The sequence below is a fragment of the Hemibagrus wyckioides genome, linkage group LG14 (genome assembly GCF_019097595.1).
Source record: "Hemibagrus wyckioides isolate EC202008001 linkage group LG14, SWU_Hwy_1.0, whole genome shotgun sequence".
Classification (NCBI taxonomy): Eukaryota; Metazoa; Chordata; class Actinopteri; order Siluriformes; family Bagridae; genus Hemibagrus; species Hemibagrus wyckioides.
In genome coordinates, this window is record NC_080723.1 from 19,139,657 (window position 1) to 19,162,237 (window position 22,581).

Sequence of the window (22,581 nt, forward strand, 5' to 3'; positions counted from 1 at the left end):
CAAACATACATTTAATTCATTTATTTACAGACACACACCGATCACGCATAACATTATAACCACCTGCCTAATATTGTGTTGGTCCTCCTTTTGCTACCAAAACAGCCCTGACTCATTGAGGCATGGACTCCACTAGATCCCTGAAGGTGTGTTGTGGTATCTGGCACCAAGATGTTAGCAGCAGATCCTTTAAGTCTTAAAGGATATTTACAGGACTTAATGGATACTTTTGATAGATACTGACCACTGCAGACCAGGAACACCCCACAAGAGCTGCAGTTTTGGAGATCCAGTGGTCTAGCCCTCATAATTTGGCCCTTCTGGTCAAACTCGCCCAAATCCTTACACTTGCCCATTTTTCCTGCTTCTAACACATCAACATTGAGGACAAAATGTTCACTTGCTGCCTACCCACTATCAGGTGCCATGAGATCATCAGTGTTATTCACTTCACCTGGCAGTGGTTATAATGTTATGTGATTTTAGTCTATAACCTCATGAACCTGTATAAGGATATATTAATTGTTACACTTCAGTAAGTTGCTCTGGATATGGGCCATAAATGCAAAGGTAAATGCCAATACTGTAAATAAACAGTCATACCAATAAACTTTGGATTGGTATATATTTAGTAAATTGAATTCTAAAAAAAAAATATAATAAACAGGTAAATTATAATCTACACTGAAGTGCCATCTTGTAATATAGCTTTCATTAGCAATATAGTAAAACCATTAAATATGTCAAAGCTGTTGACCATCCCAGAATTACTCAAAGTTGAGTAAAAAAAAAAAAAAAATGAAACAAAAGCAGCATTATATTTGATTTTTCAGTACAAGTCTCCTAGCACTAAATGAGGACACCAAATTTTTTTTTTTAAAGGAATGAACACGTTCGACTGCTTTTTGGAAATAAAATGGAGCTCACAAGCTGTAGTTTATTGATATATTCTGTTGCGTAACAACCACAAAATATGCCAAATCTGAGTTTTATACATCACATTCAATCACAGCTTCAAACAGACTTTAATATACAGAACACCTGGCAAGAAGAGCAATAAATACAGCAGCTCAGTGCAGTGAAAACATTGTGAACTAATAAAGGCATTGATTGCACATTCCAGTTTATTTGCTCCACTGGGGCCTCGAATATCCTTCAGAATAGCAATCGTATATAAAAAAAAAAGAAAGGCACAGTAACACAATGTCCCCTCTACCGTCGCTACACAACTTACATAAGTTAATTTTTCGCCAAAAAGGCGAAACTTAACAAATCTAAAATTTTAGATCTTTATTTTTTTTTTATGAATTCACAAGGGGTCTTTGTGTACGGAAAACAAAACTCAGAATCATACAATTCATTCTGTAATGAAGTACTTCATTTTTGCTTTTGTGTACTTGTCTCAACTCGCTCAAGCGCCTTATTTAAAGTGTCATGTAGCACTGAAGGCCTGGCTAATTCACTTCATTGATCAATATATATATATATATATATATATATATATATATATATATATATATATATATATATATATATATATATATATATATACACACATACATAATGATAATAAAGGTGACTTCTTTTTAAACCTCTGCTATAATGTTGGCACGGAAACTGGATACTTTCAGACTTTTTAAACTTCTCCACTGTGTGATTATAAACTATTTCCAATTCCCCCCCCATCCCGATGGCTAATATTAGCGGTTTGCTGTAACTTCTGATGTGCAACTTTAAAACCATAGACATCCTTCACTGAGTGGAGGAAAAATCTGAGAGAGAGAGAAAAACAAAAAACCACAACAGACCACATGGCTCAACATAATGAATGAATAACAGCATGAAGTTACTCATTATCAGCGTTATTCTCCATCATGAAATTGTGGTCTCTCAAATTAGAAATTGCATGCGTGTCATTATTGTATATAACACACTGAATAAGTATTACTGATTAATTAATATTATTAATTATGTGAACCCCTTCCCCGATTTAAGAAACCCGTGCTAAACAGCTGCCGCTATCTTTATGTCCATCAAGCAATGTTTTAAAAGGTGTGTCATTGTTTTCTCCAACATAGATGACCCCCCCCCCCCCAAACTGTCAGCTGACCGTGACCACGGTATATCCACCACAACAGAACCTTAATGCGATTAGCTTACACTGAGCATCATTTCCTTTCTAGCCAATGACTGTAGTGTGATCAGTGAGTGATTTAAAGTGTGAAATCAAATCTACTAAAATCATTCATCTACAGGGACAACACAGGGAAAACAAAAGTGTAGAAAACCTTACAAATAAGAAACAATAAGAGTGACAGAAACTCTTCGAATTTCCAGTGACTCGGTTGCGCTATCAATATCAGCTATCAAGGCATACCTAAAAAAAAATAATAATGATAATAAATAGCAAATATGATTTCATTTTTCTTCTAATAATTTCAGCAAGTGCTTGAATGTCCACCTAGGGTTAGGTGTCCACCTTGCTCATTAGTAACATCTGTATTTAAAAAAAAAAAAAAAAAGAAAGAAAGAAAGCTGCTATATCAAGGAAGTGTTATGACGGAGGAAGCCTGCAGGATCTGTTTTTTGTCCATGCTTACTAATTCAGCATTTTTCACTCACGGTTTTTCATTTTTTTTACTAAGAGGTAAGAGGTCAAACACCTTCTCCGGAATGTGTTCTATATTATCAATATTCGAGCCCCGAAACAAAAACTAGAGGAGTTGGTGAAAAGCAGCACCAGGGCTATCGAAATGTGAGTGTTGAGCATGTGAACACTGAACATGGTAAATGTGACTAAAGTACACTTGCTTGATCCAAGGCAAAATTGTACGTGGAAAATATTTGGATAAATAAAATTATATCTCTACCTGCCTTTGTTACATTTCCTACATTATAGAGTATAAATAAATGACATTATAAATATTTAATTAAAGACTTAAAAGTCAGCACGCTTGTCACAGAAATAAAATGCCGCACGTCCAAAATTCTTTGGGCTGTCAGATAGATTGTCAGCTTAAAAAAAGAAACTCCCAAAAAACACACACACAGCCACGTGATCATATCTCTGTTAGAGTTCATACTTTTCCTAACGATTTTGGCTCCAAGCTTAATTGGCTACACACAAGGGTGCAGTAGAGACATGGAGCATGGACTTCCAGTGAGAAGACGCCACACAGCAGCTTTAAGTCATGCAAAACTGGTGCGTGCCTCTGTGTGTGTGTGAGATCACACTTTGGTTCCTCTTCTCCATGCTACAGGCACTGAGGTGTGTTAAGGAGTCACATTTCTCCTGATGACGCCCCATTAGACAATTTCCTCATCGCAATGAGCTCCAGCTACGAGCAGCGAGTGTTTGTCGGGTTCACTCAAGGCCATGCTGTTGAGCGAGTGCTTGTCTGAGCGAAGGGAGTTGATAGAGGCTCGGCTATAGTTGACAATCCGGTCGAGTAAGCTGAGTTTGGGTGAGGGCCGGCGCAGTTCGCCCATGCCGATGTGAACGCTGACGTCTGAAAGACTGCCCAGTTTACGCTGCCCTAATATCTGTTGCTCCAGCTTCTCGGCACTGGGCTTAGTGTAACTGTTAAGATAGGGATGAGAAGAAAACGGATACCACTCAAGATAGAAAACAAACTGTATTAAATTACATCTACCTGCATGTTAAGCTAACAAATGGCACGTGCTATCCAGTTTAGGAATTCATTCAACATATATAATCAATCAGATTTGTGCAATCCAGATACCTGCTACAACGATCATAATCACTTAATCACTCTAGATTGTCGTTCTTCTTACTATTCAAATTACTTATTTGTCTTAAATCTGTCTCACAAAAAAAACAAAAAAAAAAACACCACTGCTTGCTTAAACCTCTGAGCCAGAGAGATCATGGTCACGCTTGAGAAGAACACATGCATGTTTGAGTTTGTTCTTTTGTGCTCTCCCTGCATTGGACTACCTCTAGGAGGTGCTAGAATGACAGCATCAGTGCGACAGCAGTGTTTTCCTTCCAAGCCATTAAAAAGAAAACCGCTGCCCCCAAACATTTTGTTTTTATTACCATTAATGGTATTGTTATTATATGCTGATCTGTTGGATATTCATGAAATATTATAAATGAATCTCTAAACCCACAAGCATAGACCCTATAACATATATTGCAGACCAATTAATTCACTTACCATTTGAGTAAAAGAGAGGAGAGGACCACAGACACAGAAGAAGCAGCCATAGCAGCAGAACCCATCCATGGCTGAAGCACCAGTCCTATAGGCATGAACATACCTAGACACAGAAAATTAACGTAACTAGATCAAGATATGAGGATAAGCCCAGCATCTGTGACTATTTTCTTTAGCTGAATTTGCTATTAATTCATTCTGCAAAGTGCCATTATTACTTCACTTAAGATTCTTTAAAAACTGTATCTTCAAGAGACAGGTTTTAGTGAATGTACTTACCAGCTGCAATAGGAATTCCCACAAGATTGTAGATTAGTGCAAATACAAAGTTAATACGGATCCTTCTGACCGTCTTCTTTGACAAGTCAATGCTCCCAACAACATCCAGGAGATCATTCTGCAACGAATAACGGGAAGTATTTAGCAGAAGTGCGGGGGAATAATAATATACCTCAAAGTCACTAATTATTAATACAAAACTGTATCAGTTAATTGTTGTGCTCAACTGTTTAAGAACAAATCAAAACCCTTCTGTAAATAAAAAAGAGGACACTGTGTCTCTTCATCATGTCTTCTGTGTAGTGAGTGGAAGCTCTCACCCTGATGAGCACCACATCTGCTGCTTCAATAGCCACGTCAGTGCCCGTGCCAATGGCAATGCCCACATCTGCCTTAGCCAAAGCTGGCGAGTCGTTCACGCCGTCTCCCACCATGGCCACGCGTTTCCCTGCCAGCTGCAGCTGCTCCACTTTTGCCACCTTGTGAGAGGGCAAAACCTCAGCAAACACCTTCTTGATGCCAACCTACAGACACAGGCAAAACAGCCCATTTTTATACAATATATATTTAGAAAATACATATTCAGCCATATCCATCCATCTGTTTTATCCATCCATTTTAATAATTGGTCTATACATTATATACATCTATCTTATTCACCCATCTTATCCATTCATTCATTCATTCATACATCCATCCCACTGACCCAATCCTCTTTATCCATCCATCCACCCTTCCATTTTATCCATACACTCACTGTTATCCATCTGTCCATTCATGGATCTTTACCTTATCAGTGATTACACAACACAGGTGAATTGTGATTACAGGCAGATGCTTTCCCCTGGTTTAGTGTTTTTTTTTTATTTATTGCTGTATTCTTTGATATTTAAATATATTTTTTAAATAAATATTGCACAACAACCCAGTTGTACTGCTGTGAGACAAGTGCACAGCAGCCAAAATAGGTTTTATTTCTTAAACACAGGTTCCATTTAGGAATAAAGAGGACAGCTGTGTTGAGTTTCAATCTTTTTCGTATGAAAGCTGGAACAAAGAAAAATGGGCTGAATACAAGACTGAAATCTGAGTTACCGGGTGTCCTGAACTCTTGTTGAAAAGAGAGGAGTGTATTGTACCTTCAAGAGAACAAAAGTTATTCCCAAACTGAAGAAACCAGCTCTGGATCCATCAGACCGGTATCACGTCTCTCTTTTCTTTCTCAAATTCTAGAAAGCATTGTTTATAATCATCTGTCTGTCTAGCTCTCACAGAACAACCTCCAAGATCCCAAGCAGTCTGGCTTTAAAGCAGCACATTCCACAGAGACTGCCCTTTTTGAGATCACTGAGAAACTACATGTTGCTAGATCAACCAACTGTCATCTGTCCTCATCCTCCTCAAATCCTCAAGATTCTCTTGTCCACCCTCAGGACTCTTGGAATTCGTGGAGCAGCATGAGAATAGAATGGCTGTAAGGTCGCTCAAATCGGGTATCATGGAAGTGACCGACATATGCTTCAAGCAGACTCTCCACCGGTGTCCCACTAGGTCCTGTCCTTTCCTCCCCCTATAATCACTCTCTTGGTGAAGTTATATCCTCACATGGGTTCTCATACCACTGCTATGCTGACGACACTCAATTTATCTCCTCCTTACCTACCTCAGATAACACAGCTTCTGCTCAGATCTCATCATGTCTGGCAGACATTTCATCATTTATGACAGCTGATCAGCTGAAACCCAATCCAAGCAAAACAGAACTGCTGGTCATCCCAGGTGATTCATCCCCAGGTCAGAATCTTGAGATATCCTTACACAACTCTCTGATCTCCCCTTCGGCCACTGCTTTCAACCTTGGGGTAAACACGGACAATCCACTGTCCTTTTCTTTGCATGTTGTCATTTCGAGACTGGACTACTGCATCTCTCTGCTGGCATGTCTACCCTTGAAAACAATTTGTCCGCTGCAAATGATCCAAAATGCAGCTGTGCGACTTGTTTTCAACCTTCCTAACTTCTCACACACAACCCCCCTGCTGTACTCCCTCCACTGGCTTTCAGACACTGCATGAATCAGATTCACAACACTGATGCTTGCCTAAAAGGCAAAGAATGGACCAGCACACTCTTTCTTCAAACCATGCACTGCACCATGCTCCCTCTGATCTACTAGCACTGTTCCCACCATCTCTCAGAGTAACAGGTAGGTATATATTAAGACTCTTTTCTGTTCTGGCATAGTGGTGGTGGAATGAACTTCCACTAGATGCCCAAACAGCTGAGTCACTGGACATCTTCAATCGACAGATAAAGACCTACCTATTCCTGAAACACTTAAAGGTAGTGCTCATTTGATTGAGTTTTAGGCTGATGGTGCACTTTTGTACGTCACTCTGGATGAGGGCGTCTGCCAAATACTGAAAAGGTAAATAAAATGTACCTGTGCTGCAATGGCTCGTGCTGTCTTGTTGTTGTCGCCAGTCATCAGCACCACCTCCAAGCCCATAGAGGTGAGTGTGTGTACAGCCAGCTCAGCTTCTGGCTTCACTGTGTCAGCTATGGCAACCATGGCACACAGCACATCTGAGTAGAAGTAAACATGCACAAGGAATGCATGAGAAAAGACAACTATAGGATAATACAGTGATGATAAATATGCTTACATAAAACAAACTCATCAATCATTTATCTCTTTAAAATGGAATTCAGATAAATCACTGCTAGAGCGTTATTAAACAAATGCATCAGTGTGAGAGATGCTAAATAAAAGCTAGTGTTTTTGCTAACCATCCACAGCCACAAGTACAGCAGTCCGCCCCCTCCTCTCATGTTCAATCATGGCATCGTCCACATCGGGCTGTATGTGTAGGGCGTTGCGTCTCATCCACTCCCTGTTCCCGATCAGGACTGTGTAAGAGGCTGACTGCACTAAAGCTGAAAAAACGGATCAGGATCTGGTTCGTACTAATGACAAACTTTTTCAAATACACTGAATTTCTACCATTAGGATTATTCAGCTGTTCATACCATATGTTCAGTGTCCATATAAATTGTCAAAAGTGTAATAACCTAACCTGCAAAAACCTAACCACATTAAAATTAAAATTTGTTTCTTGTATGTTTTTTGCCATGAACTAATCACCAATAGTTAAGCAGTTCACTAAAAATTAACTGTCGCCAATCAGACATTCTAGTTTCTGTGTACTAGGCTAGAGGACTCACTCAGTGGTTCTGGGTCCATGATGAGCGGATGGGAGTTGGAACTGGCTCTGGGGTCGCTGATCTGCACAAGGATGGCGTTGCGTTCATTCTCCTCGCCGTCACTGTCCTCTCTCTTCAGCAGGCTCTCCGTGTTGCTAACCTGACACTTAATCCCACAACCTGGTACAGCTTGGAAATCAGTACAAGTGCCCAGCGACTCTGTGCCCAGCTCCTGAACAGAAATAAAAGCCCAGAATAAGATCACACATTGCACACCATTTCTCAGACACACCATCAGCCAGACTCAAAAGAAACACTCATTAAATGGTGTAAATTTTCAGACCTGTTTACAGAAGCGGGTGATTGCGGCCCCTAGCGGATGCTCGCTGTTGTTCTCCGCCGTTCCCACAATCGCTAGCAATTTGGAGCGAGCTATTTGGTTCCCCTCCACCACCATCTTCACCTGCACCACTTTGGGAGTTCCATAGGTGATGGTGCCCGTTTTATCAAAAACTACAGACTGAATCTGAGACAGAGATCAAACTTTTTTTTTAGATTGTTCTTTATAGAGCAAAAGTCACAATACAATTGCTAAAGAGAAAGGCTGAGATCAAAAAACTGAACACACAGACACACCCTTCCGAAAACCTGCCCATTACATACTCCCTCACCTTGTGTGCCGTCTCAAGAGGTTCCCCGCCTTTAATTAGGATACCGTTCTGTGCCCCTACTCCTGTGCCTACCATCACTGCTGTAGGGGTTGCCAGGCCAAGAGAGCAAGGACAGGCGATGCAAAGCACAGTAATGGAGGCCTGAAAGGCGAAGCGGATGATCGCCTCCGCTTCAGACACACTCCTATCATAATCCTGTAAAAGGAAATAAATAAAGGCATGTTGCACACAAGCCGTACAATGAAGTAACCTTTGTTACAAGCTTTCAAAATGCTACCATTATACTCTGTCACATGACGTTCTTCAAGGACACACCTGTTAGACTGTCCAAATCAGAGCAAACATCTAAACCTTTCTTTGTTTGCCATTTGGTTTGGTTTCACACTGCATATCGTTAAAATAAACAAAAAGAAATCTTTATTTTAAACATGACATATTTGCTGTTCTGTCCTGTGAACCAGCCTAAACCCTGTGTACTCTAGTGTGACCGACCCTGAATTGGTTTCTCACTGCAATTGAACCACATTAGAGTTCACTTGATACTGGACTGAAATAACCTTGCACAGACACTGTTGGGTCAGTTGTTTTGGTCGGCACTCAAGTGTGATTTCTGTGTTTTCACCTGTCCTGAACAACGAGTGGGAAAATCAGGTATTTAGAAATAGAAATAGCCTTTATTTGTCACATATACATTACAGCACAGTGAAATTCTTTCTTCGCATATCCCATCCTTGGAGGTTGGGGTCAGAGCGCGGGGTCAGAGCGCAGGGTCAGCCATGATACAGGAGCAGAAAGGGTTAAGGGCCTTGCTCAAGGGCCCAACAGTGGCAACTTGGTGGTGCTGGGGCTTGAACCCCCGAATTTCCGGTCAACGACCCAGAGCCTTAACCACTAGAGCTAACACCACACGTTCAACAATAACCAATCAGATAAAACGGTACCAGTCAGACAAGGCATACAAGCACAGATAAGTGTTGATTTTTGCAGAGTAAGAGGCAGAGCAACACTTACTGGGAAGTATTTCTTCACCACAGAAAAGTCTACAAATCCAACCACAATCCAGGCAATGAGCGTGAGCACAGAGACGGCCACAATAAAGGGGACGAAGTAGCCGCTGATCTTATCTGCAAACTGCTGAATGGGAGCCTGGGGGTCAAGAGAGAGAAGAGAGAAGAGAAGGGTTGTTGTTTACACATGCAGACTTATAGCCGTATCGAAATAGCATTAATTAGTCTCAATGAAACATTTTAAGACTTGGGACACATTTGAATGATTAACCTGAAGGAAAATTCTATTTTCAATTAACAGACTATTGATGCAATAGCAGGGGTGCAATCATTAGTTTATACAATCCATGTGACTCATTTCTGTAAAAGGCATTCACATCAAAACCTTTTTATGGACTTTTGTGGAGAATTAAGTAGTTTCTGATCAAATAAAATTAAGTGATAATGCTACTGGGCCAATCACAGAAATGTCTGATTTACAAAACTGAAATAGTGTATGATACGTCTGCTGCTTTGGAGAGAAAACTGTGTTTAGCTGCAGAGGTTGCTTTTGTGTCTTAAGAAATGCTCTAATTAATAAATGAGTGAATTGTATACAGCCTTCACTGAAATGAACATGCCTCATCGAACGCATCGAAAATCATTTACCAGAAGGCTGTGACTTTTGTCTTTACACCATTACATAAAACTCATACTGTGGTATTGGATCAAAGTTACATAAAATGAATGATGGAGCTAATCACATATATTCTAATAAACACAAACAGGTGAATATAAATATTAAACACAATGCACACACTGAATTTGTGCCACAACATACTCCATTATAAAACAGTACAAATAACATACTTTTATATAAATGATATGTATAAAAAATGATAGAACACAGTGTGAGTAAGACGTTCTTTAATTAATGCACCTTTGAGGTCTGTGCCTCCTCCACTAGTTTGACTATCTGGGAGAGCGTAGTGTCCGTGCCGACGTGCGTGGCTCGGATCAGCAGTGAGCCGTTCTGGTTGATGGAGCCTGCGATCACTGTGCTTCCTGGCTTCTTCGTCACAGGCATGGCTTCACCTGCAGGACAGCACAGTTTAAGCAACAAACTGCTTGTCCTCCAACTATCAACAAATCTTCATATTGCACATTAACTTGAAAAAGTTTAGCTACATGATTATGCCCAACCTGTGATGAGTGACTCGTCTGCCATGGAATGCCCTTCGATTACTCTCCCATCTACCGGGAACTTTCCTCCAGGAACCACTTTCACTATATCACCCCTCTGCACCAGCTCCACATCCACCTGCTCTTCGCTGAGAGAGAAATACAGGAAGAGACAATGTGTGGCTTTGTTCAAAATATTAGAGTGTTTGAAATGAGTAGAGGTGTGAGGCACCTTTAGGAAATCTTGAAAATGAACTGAAATATCTTCATTATCAGGTCAGTATGATCTCAGGATCATGAATACCACAGTAAGCAAAGGAATAGTAAAATAGTAGTGGGCTATGTATCTACAACAGATAATTGGTGTTACAGAGAAAAAAACAAAAAGGATACCTCAGTACGGTCATTGTTTCCTCATTCAGAGTAACAACAGTGGCCTCGGTCGCTTGTAAGGACATCAGCTTGGACAGAGCCTCTGATGTTTTACTCTTTAATGAGGCAAATACAACAGAAAAAAAACCAACAGGAAAAGATTACATTTGCTATTCAATTTAGCTTCCAAAAATACCTTCTAAAAATGTAAATGTGTATAGTGTCTACTCCATCTGACTGATTAAATCTGCATTTAAGATACAAAAAAACTCCCTGAAGATATAATGATCTGATTATATCGTAGCAATGGACCCTTAAGCAAGAATCTGCTCAGCTCAGAAGAGTAACTCGATTTGGTTAAAAGCATCACCCAGAATTGTTGAGCAAGTGAGTGGTGCTGCTACAAAATACTGCAGAATGACTAGTGTTGGTTATATACATAGTTATGGTTAAAAATGTGCCAAACCCCATGCTAAGGAGATATACCTTAGCAATTTGCTCCAACCACCTTCCCAGAGCGATGAAAACAAAGAGCATCGGTGGTGTATCAAAGAAGGTGATGGGGTTTCGCTTTGCCTTCTCTATCATGGCCACTGTCAGAATAACCACAGAGTAGGTGAAGGCTATAGAAGTAGCCAGGACTATCAGCACGTCCATGTTGGTAGTCCGGTGCTTCAGCGCTTTGTATGCTTGGGTGTAGAAGTAACGGCCTCCGATGAACTGTAAGGAACAGAAAGCAAATTTTAACCTTTAAGATAATTACATCTCTCTAAAATCCAAGACAAAGTATTTTACGTGAGTGTCATGGTGTGCTCTTTAAAATGATTTATTTTCCTATTGACCCCATATTCATAAATCTTGAACCTTAACATTATAATATGTTAAACAGTATGGGGAAAAAATTCTTTGCAAAATCATAGAGGGCATGGTCGCTTGGCATTTTACCATGAACACCAGCGCAGGTTTCGTGTGTAATGATAGGGGAAGCGCCCACAAAGTGGCTTATTATCACGGCAGAAAGCTTTCAGAATTTTTCAAAGATGTGTCTAGTGACACTAACTGCTTTAGAAAATGATTATAGAAAATAAGTTATTAATGAGCAAACAGAATGATCTACCACATGTTGAAAATATTTAATTACTGAATAGTGAAATGTTACAAAAACCATACTCAGACTGGATTCAGAAGGACTGTAATATTATATATCTGTAATATTATATATAAACATAATAAAAGTTGGATGGCAAATACAATAAAAATGTAATATCTAGTGGGATGTATTTTCACGCATTTGAATTTTTGCGTCATTCACAAAATCGGTCCAAACCGATCAAAGAGGCACTGGAGAAGAGAATAGACCCTGGTGTCACTGACATTGCGTTACATAACAAAGATTAGAGTAACAGGCTCCATGAGCTGTGTGTTACCTGCACAGGCAGACAAAAGAGGAAGGAGAGCAGGTTCATGATGGACAGGCCAGGGAGAAGCTGTTTCTCCAAGAACATGCTGGAGTGGTACATCTGTCTGTCCTCTGGTGTGGCGTTGTGATGGTGCGTCTCCTGGATCTGGTGGTCCACCACCATCATGTAGATCATCATGCCCATAACAGGGACACAGAACACCAGGCTGATGAGGAAAGACCTCCTCCATCTAGAAGAAAACAACACATAGCAAATGGCACAGGGCTTTTAATGATTATTTCGATTCATTTAGACAACAATATTACAGCATGAAACAACTTTCTACTACTAAAAATAAATACTCTTAACTCTTAAATAATTACTTAACTCAACAAATCACATACTACAATGTGACATGCTTTCATTGTGGGGGCATTTTACAAAAATGGCACTGCCAGGATTGATTTATAAAAACAAGACTAATTTTCCATAGTGGCATCTGATTAATGTAAAAACATTGTGTTTTGTATGGTCCATCATCAGCGCATGACAGTGTACACATACTTTTGGCCAATTTGTTATATTACATGACCTTTAACCCAACCGGAGACAGCTCTGATGTATTGCTTTGCATTTGCCAATGATAAATTGTTATTACTTGTTAGCATTTGCTAACAAGTAATAACCGATCAAGGAAGTTCCTTAAATTTTTACAATCCTAATATGGCACACATGGGAAAAATTGTGATAATAATCAACACACAAGGCTGTTTATTAAATTATTCTGGTATTCCCTTCCTTTGGCATCTTGAATGTGAATGTAAATGATGTAGTTTTCTGTGATTCAGTGAAATAAAGGACTTACTGCTGTATCTCTCTGCTATGATCCAGATGATTCCCTGGACGATCTTTCTTCACAAGAGAGGCTTCAAAACCCAAATTCTGTCAAACAGATACAAGTAATTGTAATTCGGAGCCATTTGGGTTACTATTAGAACAAGACACAGCTATAACCAAACATACAAATAACAAGATCCTCACTCCTTTCTCCTGAAGTCTCAATCTCATGCAACTAAACCATAAATTCTCACCTCAATCAATCTCATTATGTCCCGAGGTCCTGTTACCTCTGGGTCGTATTTGACGTGGGCTTTGTTTGTTGCCAAAGCCACAGAAGCATAGACGATGCCTTTCTGTTTCATTAGGCTAGACTCGATTTTGTGAACACATGAGGCGCACGTCATCCCTCTGACCTGTTGGTTCAAAGACACAGAAGTGTTAGTGCTAACAATTCTTCCCCCTTCAATCAGTAATAAGACAATCTAACGAATACGCACCACAAGCTCAAGGGTGCCATTGGAGCCGTCGTAGTTCTCCAGAACGGAGGCAGTGAAGCCCAGCTCTTTGATGCACTCCGCTATCCTCAGTGGGTCGATGACACTAGGGTTATAGCGTACTTCTGCTTTACTAGCCATCAGAGCCACCAACACAGAGTGGATACCTTTAGAGAAACCAGAATTATTAACAACTAATTATTTAACACTACTTAAGCAGATATATTAATCACAGTGTAAATGTAAATGTTGTTGAAGGCAACTTGAACATAAGACACACATTCCAAAAACAAATCAAAGTTAAAACTCTAAAAGCTAAAAGCCATACAGCAATTTTTTTTTTGCTGAGAGTATGTAATTTTCTGATCCAATTAACCGGTAATAAAATTGCTTCCAGTACACACCAAGTGAATATTACATGTAATTTACTCTAACTATGGCCAATAATCCTTTGTGACCATGATCTTTCAACAAAGTGCTATACACCAGCAGGGTCTCTACATTAAACTACTTTCTAATTTCGAATGTACCTGCATCGCTCATTTCTCCCCTAGACACTGAAACAACAGCAACGAAGAAACGTTACCGTGATCATAACATTTACAAGATTTATTTTTTACATGTATCCTTCAGTTTAAATCATTACTTTAAAAAGAGCATCGAAAGAAAAGGAAAAACGTGTGTCTGTCTTCCATTCTTCTCATCTCTTAGACAGTGACTTCCTTCCTCTTAATGGCCTGGGACCATGATATTCATGTAACAAAAATAAAAACCTCTGAGAAAAATCACCCGGTGATCCTGTTAGGGGGTGAGAACAAAAACTTTAGCCTTGACACTGGAGTCACTGCCTTTCTTCTGTACAGGCTCAAATTGACAGCCTTCATGGGAAGAAATTTCTTTCTTTCACTAGCAAGATATCTTGACTATGCTAGTTGTGGGAGTATAAGAGACTTATGTGACCTGACTCCATGATTGTCTTGGAATTTCGACATAATCCATAATCCATAATCCACTCAAATACGCGTGGTCTCTCTGGTCTACCCAAATATAACTATTCACTTGCAAGTTGTGTAAGAAATGTTCTGTCCATGAACATGTGGCACGATATCGATTTGCATAATACTAACAACTAGTCACGTTGGTAACAGGCTAGTTGCTCATTATACAGATTAGAGATTTTGGTTTTAATAGGGTATTTAATGGCATCAACAGCTTTCTGAAATACATCAGTGTCTCATAAGTCATCTTGTGAGCATTTGTGTATAGCAAGGCTCCTGGGAAAGCCCATTTTGATATCGAACTCTTACCAGTTTCGTTTTTGAGGTTCCTTTCAATGTTGGCTACGCATGAGGCGCAGGTCATCCCGCCGATCTGGATGAAACATTTGGAATGTGTGTTTGTCGCTGACTTGGCATCGATCTCCTCGTCCTTCTCCTTTTTGGTGGAGAGCGCAGGGGATGAAGCAGGTTTCCTTACAGATGGAGGACTTTTCGCTTCTGGCGGCACCAACGAATTCGTTTCTGTTACACGAGAAATCACAAACAAGTGAAATAGTCACAATGTCTTTAGGTAGGTAAGCACTTACAGGACCCAAAAAATGCAAACAGTAAACTCTAATCCGCAAAACAACGATAAGGTGGCACTGTATTTAACAATATGCACAGTCAGCAAGAGGTTTTCTTTCTTGCTGAGCTATTTATTTTTATCACCGAAACACTTACTTAGTAAAAAAAGGTATTGCAGTCAAGATGATCTTAAATTTCACTGCTTATTGGCAGTGTACTACAAGCATTATCAAAATAAATAAACTTTAATGTGGCTATATAAAAGCAATTTTGGCAGGAATTCATGGCATCAATCCAGTTTAGATAACATTACATGGCCCTAAATGAAATGAAATGTACTAAACATACACAAAACTTGTCCTTGTACAGCATTTTGTAATAATAATTCATAACAGATGAAACCAAAATAATAAAAAATAAGCACAGAAGCTCACCAGGCAGAAATGCATCGAAGCCCATATCCTCAATTGCTTCTCGCAGTTCTTCCGATGTGGTGATCAGTGGATCGTATACAAACGTACCCTGATGGTTAGCCAGGGACACTTGTGCAGACCTCACACCTTTTCTCTGGGAGATGGTGCCCTCGATGGTCTGCACGCACGATTTACAGGTCATTCCCTCGATGTGGATTTGAACTACAGAGTCCAGCGGTTGCAAGAAGCTAGAGGACGTTGCAAGGGATTGTTCTGAGGGAGAAGCTGGTGATACAGCCTCGCGCAAAGCTAACTGGGTCTTAAATTTCCCTGGTGGTAGTGCTTGAATGGCCCTCTGTAGATCTAGAGACGTAACAACATTTGGATTGTGCTGGATTACAGCTTGTCCTTTCTCCAAGGAGACCTGCACTGAGCTGACCCCTGCCTGCTTGCCTATATTGTCTTGGATGTTCACCACACATGAGTTACAATGCATTCCTGTAACGTCTATTATTGTGGTGATTGAGGTGGTGAAGTCCACAGCCTCCATGTTGGTGCTCCCCTCTGGAGAAGAATGCGTGGATTGTGAGGTGTTAAGTAGCCGATCCAATGAAGAGAGCTGTAACTTACGAGGCTTGGACTTCACAGAGGCCTTGAAGCCTGCTACGCCAATCTGGTTCACAATCTCATCCACAGTGATGAGGTAAGGGAAGTACGACACTGAGGCTTCCTGGGACTCCAGATTTACTAAGAATTAAAAAAAAAAAAAAAAAAAAAAAAAAACAGATGAATAAAAAAAAAATCACACACACACACACACACACACACACACACACACACAGAAAGTAGTCTTTTCAAGATGCCCTTAAAATGTTAACAATACAGTTCTTAATTAGTGAGTAAGTAACTAAAGATGCCTCGTAATCTTGAAGACATTTAGTCACTTATTAAAAGGGACTTTTGCCAGTTCAACAGCTTAGCACTCATATCATAAATCACTGATATTAAAGAGAAATTTAACACTGTTATAAATGATTAGATTTTCACAGCACTGCTGAATTTCTGAATCTGATTCAACAAAGAAACATGTATAATTACTTAACTAAGTTTTCCACTATCATATTAATTTCAGGAAAGAAAAACAGAAGAGGCAGGTGAATGTTCATAGATGTGATAAAGAAATAGACTTGAACTGTGATGTGATACAGAACTTTCGTAGACAGTTTCGTAGACATTCCATAATATTAAATGTAATCATAAATGGTTAAAAATTTATTTTTTGTTTGTTTATAATTGTTGACAATTTGCTGTTGTATAAGAGGAATAAAACACTTTAGAAATTCTGGAAAACCGCTTTGGGGTGGTAACAGTAACCTCATGTTGAACCATATATATTCACCTTCCTTACTCACTTAATTAACAGATGCTTGTTACTTGTATATGTACATTCAAAATCTTGCCACACCTGGAGAAGTGTAGAAACATCTTCAAGATCAAACCACAAGTCCAGCTGTTGTGGTCTTCTAAAACATTGTAAACTTCAACAGAGTTATACTTTAACACACTGTTGAGATTTAGGCTCACCTTTAATCTTCTGAACCCCTTTTAACTTCCCAATCTTGCCCTCAATGGTGGTGGTGCAGGACAGACAGGTCATGCCCTCGATGCGCAGCTTCAGCAACTCCACACTACCAGAACTACGGGAACCTGCTTGATCTGTGGAAGTGTTGCCAGAGCTGGATATTGTTTTCAGGATTTCCTGCATTCTCTCGACGCTCACAAGTGACGGGACAAAAGTGACAGCAAGGTTCCTGCCTTCTCCGTTCTCCTTGGCCTCCAGTACACCCTTGAGCTGGCGGAGCTGAGAGACAGATTCCACGCTAGAGCTGCTGACAGGAAACAATCTCGTTTCTGTTTGAACATCTGTGGTCGGAGTAGTGTTTGGTGCACTAGACTCGAAGCCCATGTCTTCAATGGCCTCTGCTAAAGATTTTGGAGTGTGATGTGCTTGGTCAAATATCACTGTGGCATTCTTGTGCTCCAAGGACACCTGTATTACAAGAGAGGCATAAGAATCGGGTTCAGTCTCAACCATGCGCTCTTTAACCGTTAAATTGCTCAATGACGAGCTATAAAAATGAAACACAGAGCAATGACGCCTATGCAACCGTTAAAATCTGCAGATCTATGCATTTCCTGGTACATTTGGCCACGCATATTGAACTCAGTAATCTCCTCTGACCCACTGAGAACCTGTGATTCACTGTGTCACATGATTCCCAAGCACAGGACTACACGTGAGCAACAAAACAGAACAGAGAACTTTTATTTATTTATTTATATCTTTTAAAAAGAGGGAAGTTATGTGAAGTCTAGGCTGAATGAAAACTAAGCCTTAAGAGTTGCAGCAGCCTTTAATTCTGCTTAAGTAGCATGAACTAAAAAAAAATACAGCAGTCTTTTCCATACTAGTGACATATCTGTACATATTTAATTTACTTGAAGACGTGGACAGTCACACTTCCCCAAAATGAAAACACTTGCTAACTCCTTGCCACAACAAGTCCAGGAGATCCTGGTTCCTCTCGAACTCGAGACTAAAAGAACTACAAAGAATGTAGGATTCCCTATTCATCAATAAAGGACAATAAGTGTGACATGTGACTCTAATGATCAGCAGTAACACAACCGGTTTCTGCCTTGGGAAGGACAAAGCTTTCGTATACACACACATAATATGATTATCTGTTTCTCTAACTTGAGCCTTCAGGGGATCAATGTGATTAAGGAAAAGGGCAGCTCACATTAGCAACAATTTGGCTGCATCTCTGACCCATACAGATGAATGGCTTTCTTCAATTACGTGACGATCCCTGAGGGAAAACACTAGCAAATTCTATTATGAGGTTTTTAGTGTTCTTGTTGTGTGCGTACAGACCACTGATACAGAGTATCATGGTCATTAACTGATCCCTGGAACTGAAACGACACCTATAAATTCATCGGTGGTTTTATTGAGTATAACTACCTGACACGGAGGAGGTGTTTTTCTGACAGAGAGAACACTGTATTGTCAAATTATTCAATCAAGTTGATTAACAGATTTAACACTCTGGCTTGAAGTGTGAGAACTTGTTCACTCATTTGCTTCTCTCCATTTCTCTATCATTTGCACTCAGAGACGTTTTATGGTTTTATCTCGAGGGTCAACTAAAGAGTAACTGCGGACACGTTAAGTGAAGATTGTGACATTGTACCATCAGCACTTTCGTGTTATTGTGAAAGCAGCCAGATTAGAGTGAATATGATGTTCTTTTTATGACTTGCCACAAAGGCAGGTTCACAGTGAGGAATTCCTAAAAAACTGAGATGTTAACCTTCATAGAACTTGAGCCTTGAACTTCAGAACTTGACCACTGACCAATCTTTCAGCAAAGATGTGTGTAATGGTTTCCATAGGCCAAAGAGGAATTTCAAAGCAAATTTTTGGTGGGAACGTTAATAAATGCAAATCACATTTTAATTACTGAGCTTGTTCATGACATGGCAGATTAGCATTTAATTGATGCCCACAAAATTCCATAAAAGGCACAGAGCTGAAAATGACTAACGCTTAAATGGTGACAGAGCGACTCCTGAAACTGATGTGGACTAAACCAGCTCAGCGACTACCACACAAATTTCAGAAGTCATGAATTTTCATTAATTTCAATGTGCAATTGAAATGAACAAGATATAAACTTGACTGTGTAATCTGTGTATATAATGGCCAAATAAAGAAGCTCAAGCCAATCAGTCGAGGTTAACATATACACTGAATGTTTTTTTTTACAAATTGCCTTAATGTTTTAACCTGACTGTAGCTGACTCCACCTCTAGACTGTAGTGTTTATATACCAGTCCCTTTTACACTTGTACAAACTGTAAGCAATCAGTGATTACTGCCTAAAGCACTGTAATAATAACACACAGATGCTCTGGTGGAGTTCCATAACAAATCTGTGCAATAGACGCTTAGGTATAAGCTCATTGTTCCTGCATTGCTGATAGATATCTGAGGAACCCCATATGATATAGCTGTCTGTTAGAAGAAGAAGAAGAAGAAGAAGAATTTATTATCACCACACATGCATTACAGCACAGTGGAATTCTTCTCTTCACATATCCAAGCTGAGGAAATTGGGATCAGAGCTATGATAAAATGCCCCTGTAGCAGGGTGGGTTAAGGGCCTCGCCTCTTTTGCCCAAGAGTGGTATGCTTGGAAGTGCTAGGGCTTGAACCGTCCTATAAACAACCCAGAGCCTTAACCACTCGAGATACCGCTGCCCCATAGAACAAAGACTACAGAATAGTATTTGCCACACTTAGCCTTGTTTATGCCAGCAACCCACTGGTCATAATACATTAACCATGTTGTTATTTGCATACAAGAAAGATATATCTTTACCTCTATGTGGATTACACCTGGCAGTCCCCCAATCTGTTTTTCTATGGTCTGGACACAGGAGCCGCATGTCATCCCGTCCACACACAGGGTCACGGAACTCAGTCCACCTCTGCCCATCATGCTTCCTCTTTAGCAGACACAAATACATCACGTACGGCACGTTAACGCTAAAGGTGAGCGTGATAAGGGGACAAAAAATAAATAAAAACCCTAGAAGATACAAACAACCTTCCACATGCTGTTGTAAAGCAAACAGTAAGATACACTTCCACATGGTCTTGCTAAGCAAATATTAGATGAAGGTTTTAGCGCACAGGGTACTCATAGTTACGGGATTGATTCACTTGGTCGCCGTTTCACCTTTTCGCCTTGCTGTAGATAACAACACTGAAACAAATATAACCAGGAAAAAATATCTGGTTTAAGGTAATAATACGAGTACACAATGGGATCCTTTTAAAGGATTGTTGCGCAAAAGATCTGAAAGTCAAAGTCAATAGTACTAGAACTTGAATTAACCTGAACAACACATTCAATGCATTAACCATGTGAAGGAACATTTAACAGATTATTCATTTTCATAATCAGTTTACTTACACAGTGATACAATGGAAGCGATATAAAGCAATAACATATAGTTTAACATAAACTATGTGAAATAGCAACAGGATAAAAAAAAAAATAAGGGTGTGCGTCAAAGTCTTCAGAGGATATTTCAATAAAAGCATATACCTCATAAATTGTTTAAAATCTCCAAACAAGCTATAAGCGTTTACTTCAGATAAATAAGGGAAATGTTTATAGCATCCGTTACGTGTCTCCTTGTAAATAAGCTGTGTGTACTTTGTAAATTTGAACAGCTTTGGTTACTCAGACAAACAGACCGTTTATTGTTAACATGTATGAAGTTACACGGAAATAAAAAAAAAAACTATGTAGCTGTGTGTCCAAAATACCCCCCACCCCCCAAATGGAATGAGCTCATGTAACAGTATCTAAATTATTGCGAAATGAAGGATATGAAACAGTCCAGTTCTTTGTCAACCCAAATATGTCTATTTTAGTGTTATGAGTGGTTACAAGCCTTATATTCAGACTTTCGGTAAACCTTATATTCAGGGTTAGAACTCTTTGTAAAGTCGTGCGTTTAGATTTGTACCTCTTTCTTAGTCTTGAAAAGCACATTATAAGTCTTGTACTCATGTTTCATTACGCTTCGTAAGATTTATAACCCATAGTAAATCTTAGGTTTAGTCATTTAATAAATCTTTGCAGCTCAACTCTGTTAAACAAAAGTTTACACATACCTACTCTATTATATGTATTAATCAAGCTGTCACACTAAAATAAGAACGTCAGAATACTGTACTATTGTGACTAGGAATAAGATTACAATAAACGCAAGAATAATTTAACCAGTTAAACTCATTATACGCTATATTGGCAAAAGTTTTGGGACACCCCTCTAAATCATTGAATTGAGGTGTTGTTTTTCAGGTGTTGGGCTCGGCCCATTAGTTCCAGTGAAAGGAATGCTTAATGCTTCAGCTTCATACCAAGACATTTTGGACAATTTCATGCTCTTAACTTTGTGGGATCAGTTTGGGGATGACCCCTTCCTGTTCCAACATGACTGCACACCAGTGCACAAAGCAAGGTCCATAAAGACATGGATGAGAGAGTTTGGTGTGGAGGAACTTGACAAAGTCTTTATGGACCTTGCTTTGTGCACTGGTGTACAGTCGTGTTGGAACAGGAAGGGGTCATCCCCAAACTGTTCCCTACAAAGTTGGAAGCATGAAATTATCCAAAATGTCTTGGTATGAAGCTGAAGCATTAAGAGTTCCTTTCACTGGAACTAAGGGGCCGAGCCCAACCCCTGAACTCAATGATTTGGAGGGGTGTCCCAAAACTTTTGGCAATATAGTCTAGCTGTACACCATTGAATGTATTGATAAACCTATCAACATTAAAGTAAGAAAATCAATAGTGTATCTCATAACAACAACAATAACAACAATACACATTTCACGCGTACAATATCCATACTTTCTGCTCAAATAAACACAAGATAAATCAAACAAAACTCAAACTAATTAATAAAATAAAGGCAGATAACTTAGTTAGCAAGCTAAACAAGTCAGCAATAATCCCATTACAGCCAAACAAACGTATCTACCAACAACTACGCACCTAAGCACCATGTAATCCAGGCTAATGTTATCTAACACTGCACAGCTAGCAGGAAACATTAACAAAGTATTTATTACCTTTTTAATAAGAGTGTCCACGGCGGCGTTAGCTAACAAGCTTGATGGCGAGACATTAAGCGAGACTCCACCGTTCTAAACAACTCTTGGGTGGATGAAGACTCAAACAGCGACAGCATTAAACCGACCATAACACACTTTAATAACTCCAGTGAAATAAAACACACTGTCCTTCCGCGAGTCTCTCTCCACACACACACTCACACACTCATACACACTCTCTCTCGAGCCCAGTGGAGAATTAATGAAACGTCGCAAGCGAGAGCTACACGGCAC

The 22,581-nt window shown here is 39.6% G+C and overlaps 1 protein-coding gene across 2 annotated transcripts; it reads right to left on the minus strand.

Moving 5' to 3' along the window:
• Positions 1-902: 902 nt before the first annotated feature.
• atp7a (ATPase copper transporting alpha) lies at positions 903-22,553 on the minus strand. 2 transcript variants are annotated; one of them, XM_058408106.1, is made up of 23 exons: positions 22,306-22,553; positions 20,036-20,162; positions 17,172-17,637; positions 15,609-16,334; positions 14,917-15,129; positions 13,613-13,776; positions 13,367-13,528; positions 13,141-13,217; positions 12,303-12,525; positions 11,362-11,595; positions 10,897-10,991; positions 10,525-10,652; positions 10,262-10,416; positions 9,347-9,481; positions 8,336-8,530; positions 8,008-8,190; positions 7,686-7,896; positions 7,251-7,397; positions 6,904-7,046; positions 4,781-4,984; positions 4,461-4,578; positions 4,182-4,284; positions 903-3,580 (listed from the first exon to the last, which is right to left on the minus strand). In XM_058408106.1, the coding sequence occupies exons 2-23, from the start codon at positions 20,153-20,155 to the stop codon at positions 3,307-3,309; spliced, it is 4,476 nt and encodes a 1,491-aa protein (XP_058264089.1). In that variant the 5' UTR covers positions 20,156-20,162; positions 22,306-22,553; the 3' UTR covers positions 903-3,306. The 2 variants fall into 2 exon arrangements, with proteins under 2 accessions (XP_058264089.1, XP_058264090.1); XM_058408107.1 differs by having other exon boundaries at positions 20,036-20,202.
• Positions 22,554-22,581: the final 28 nt, after the last annotated feature.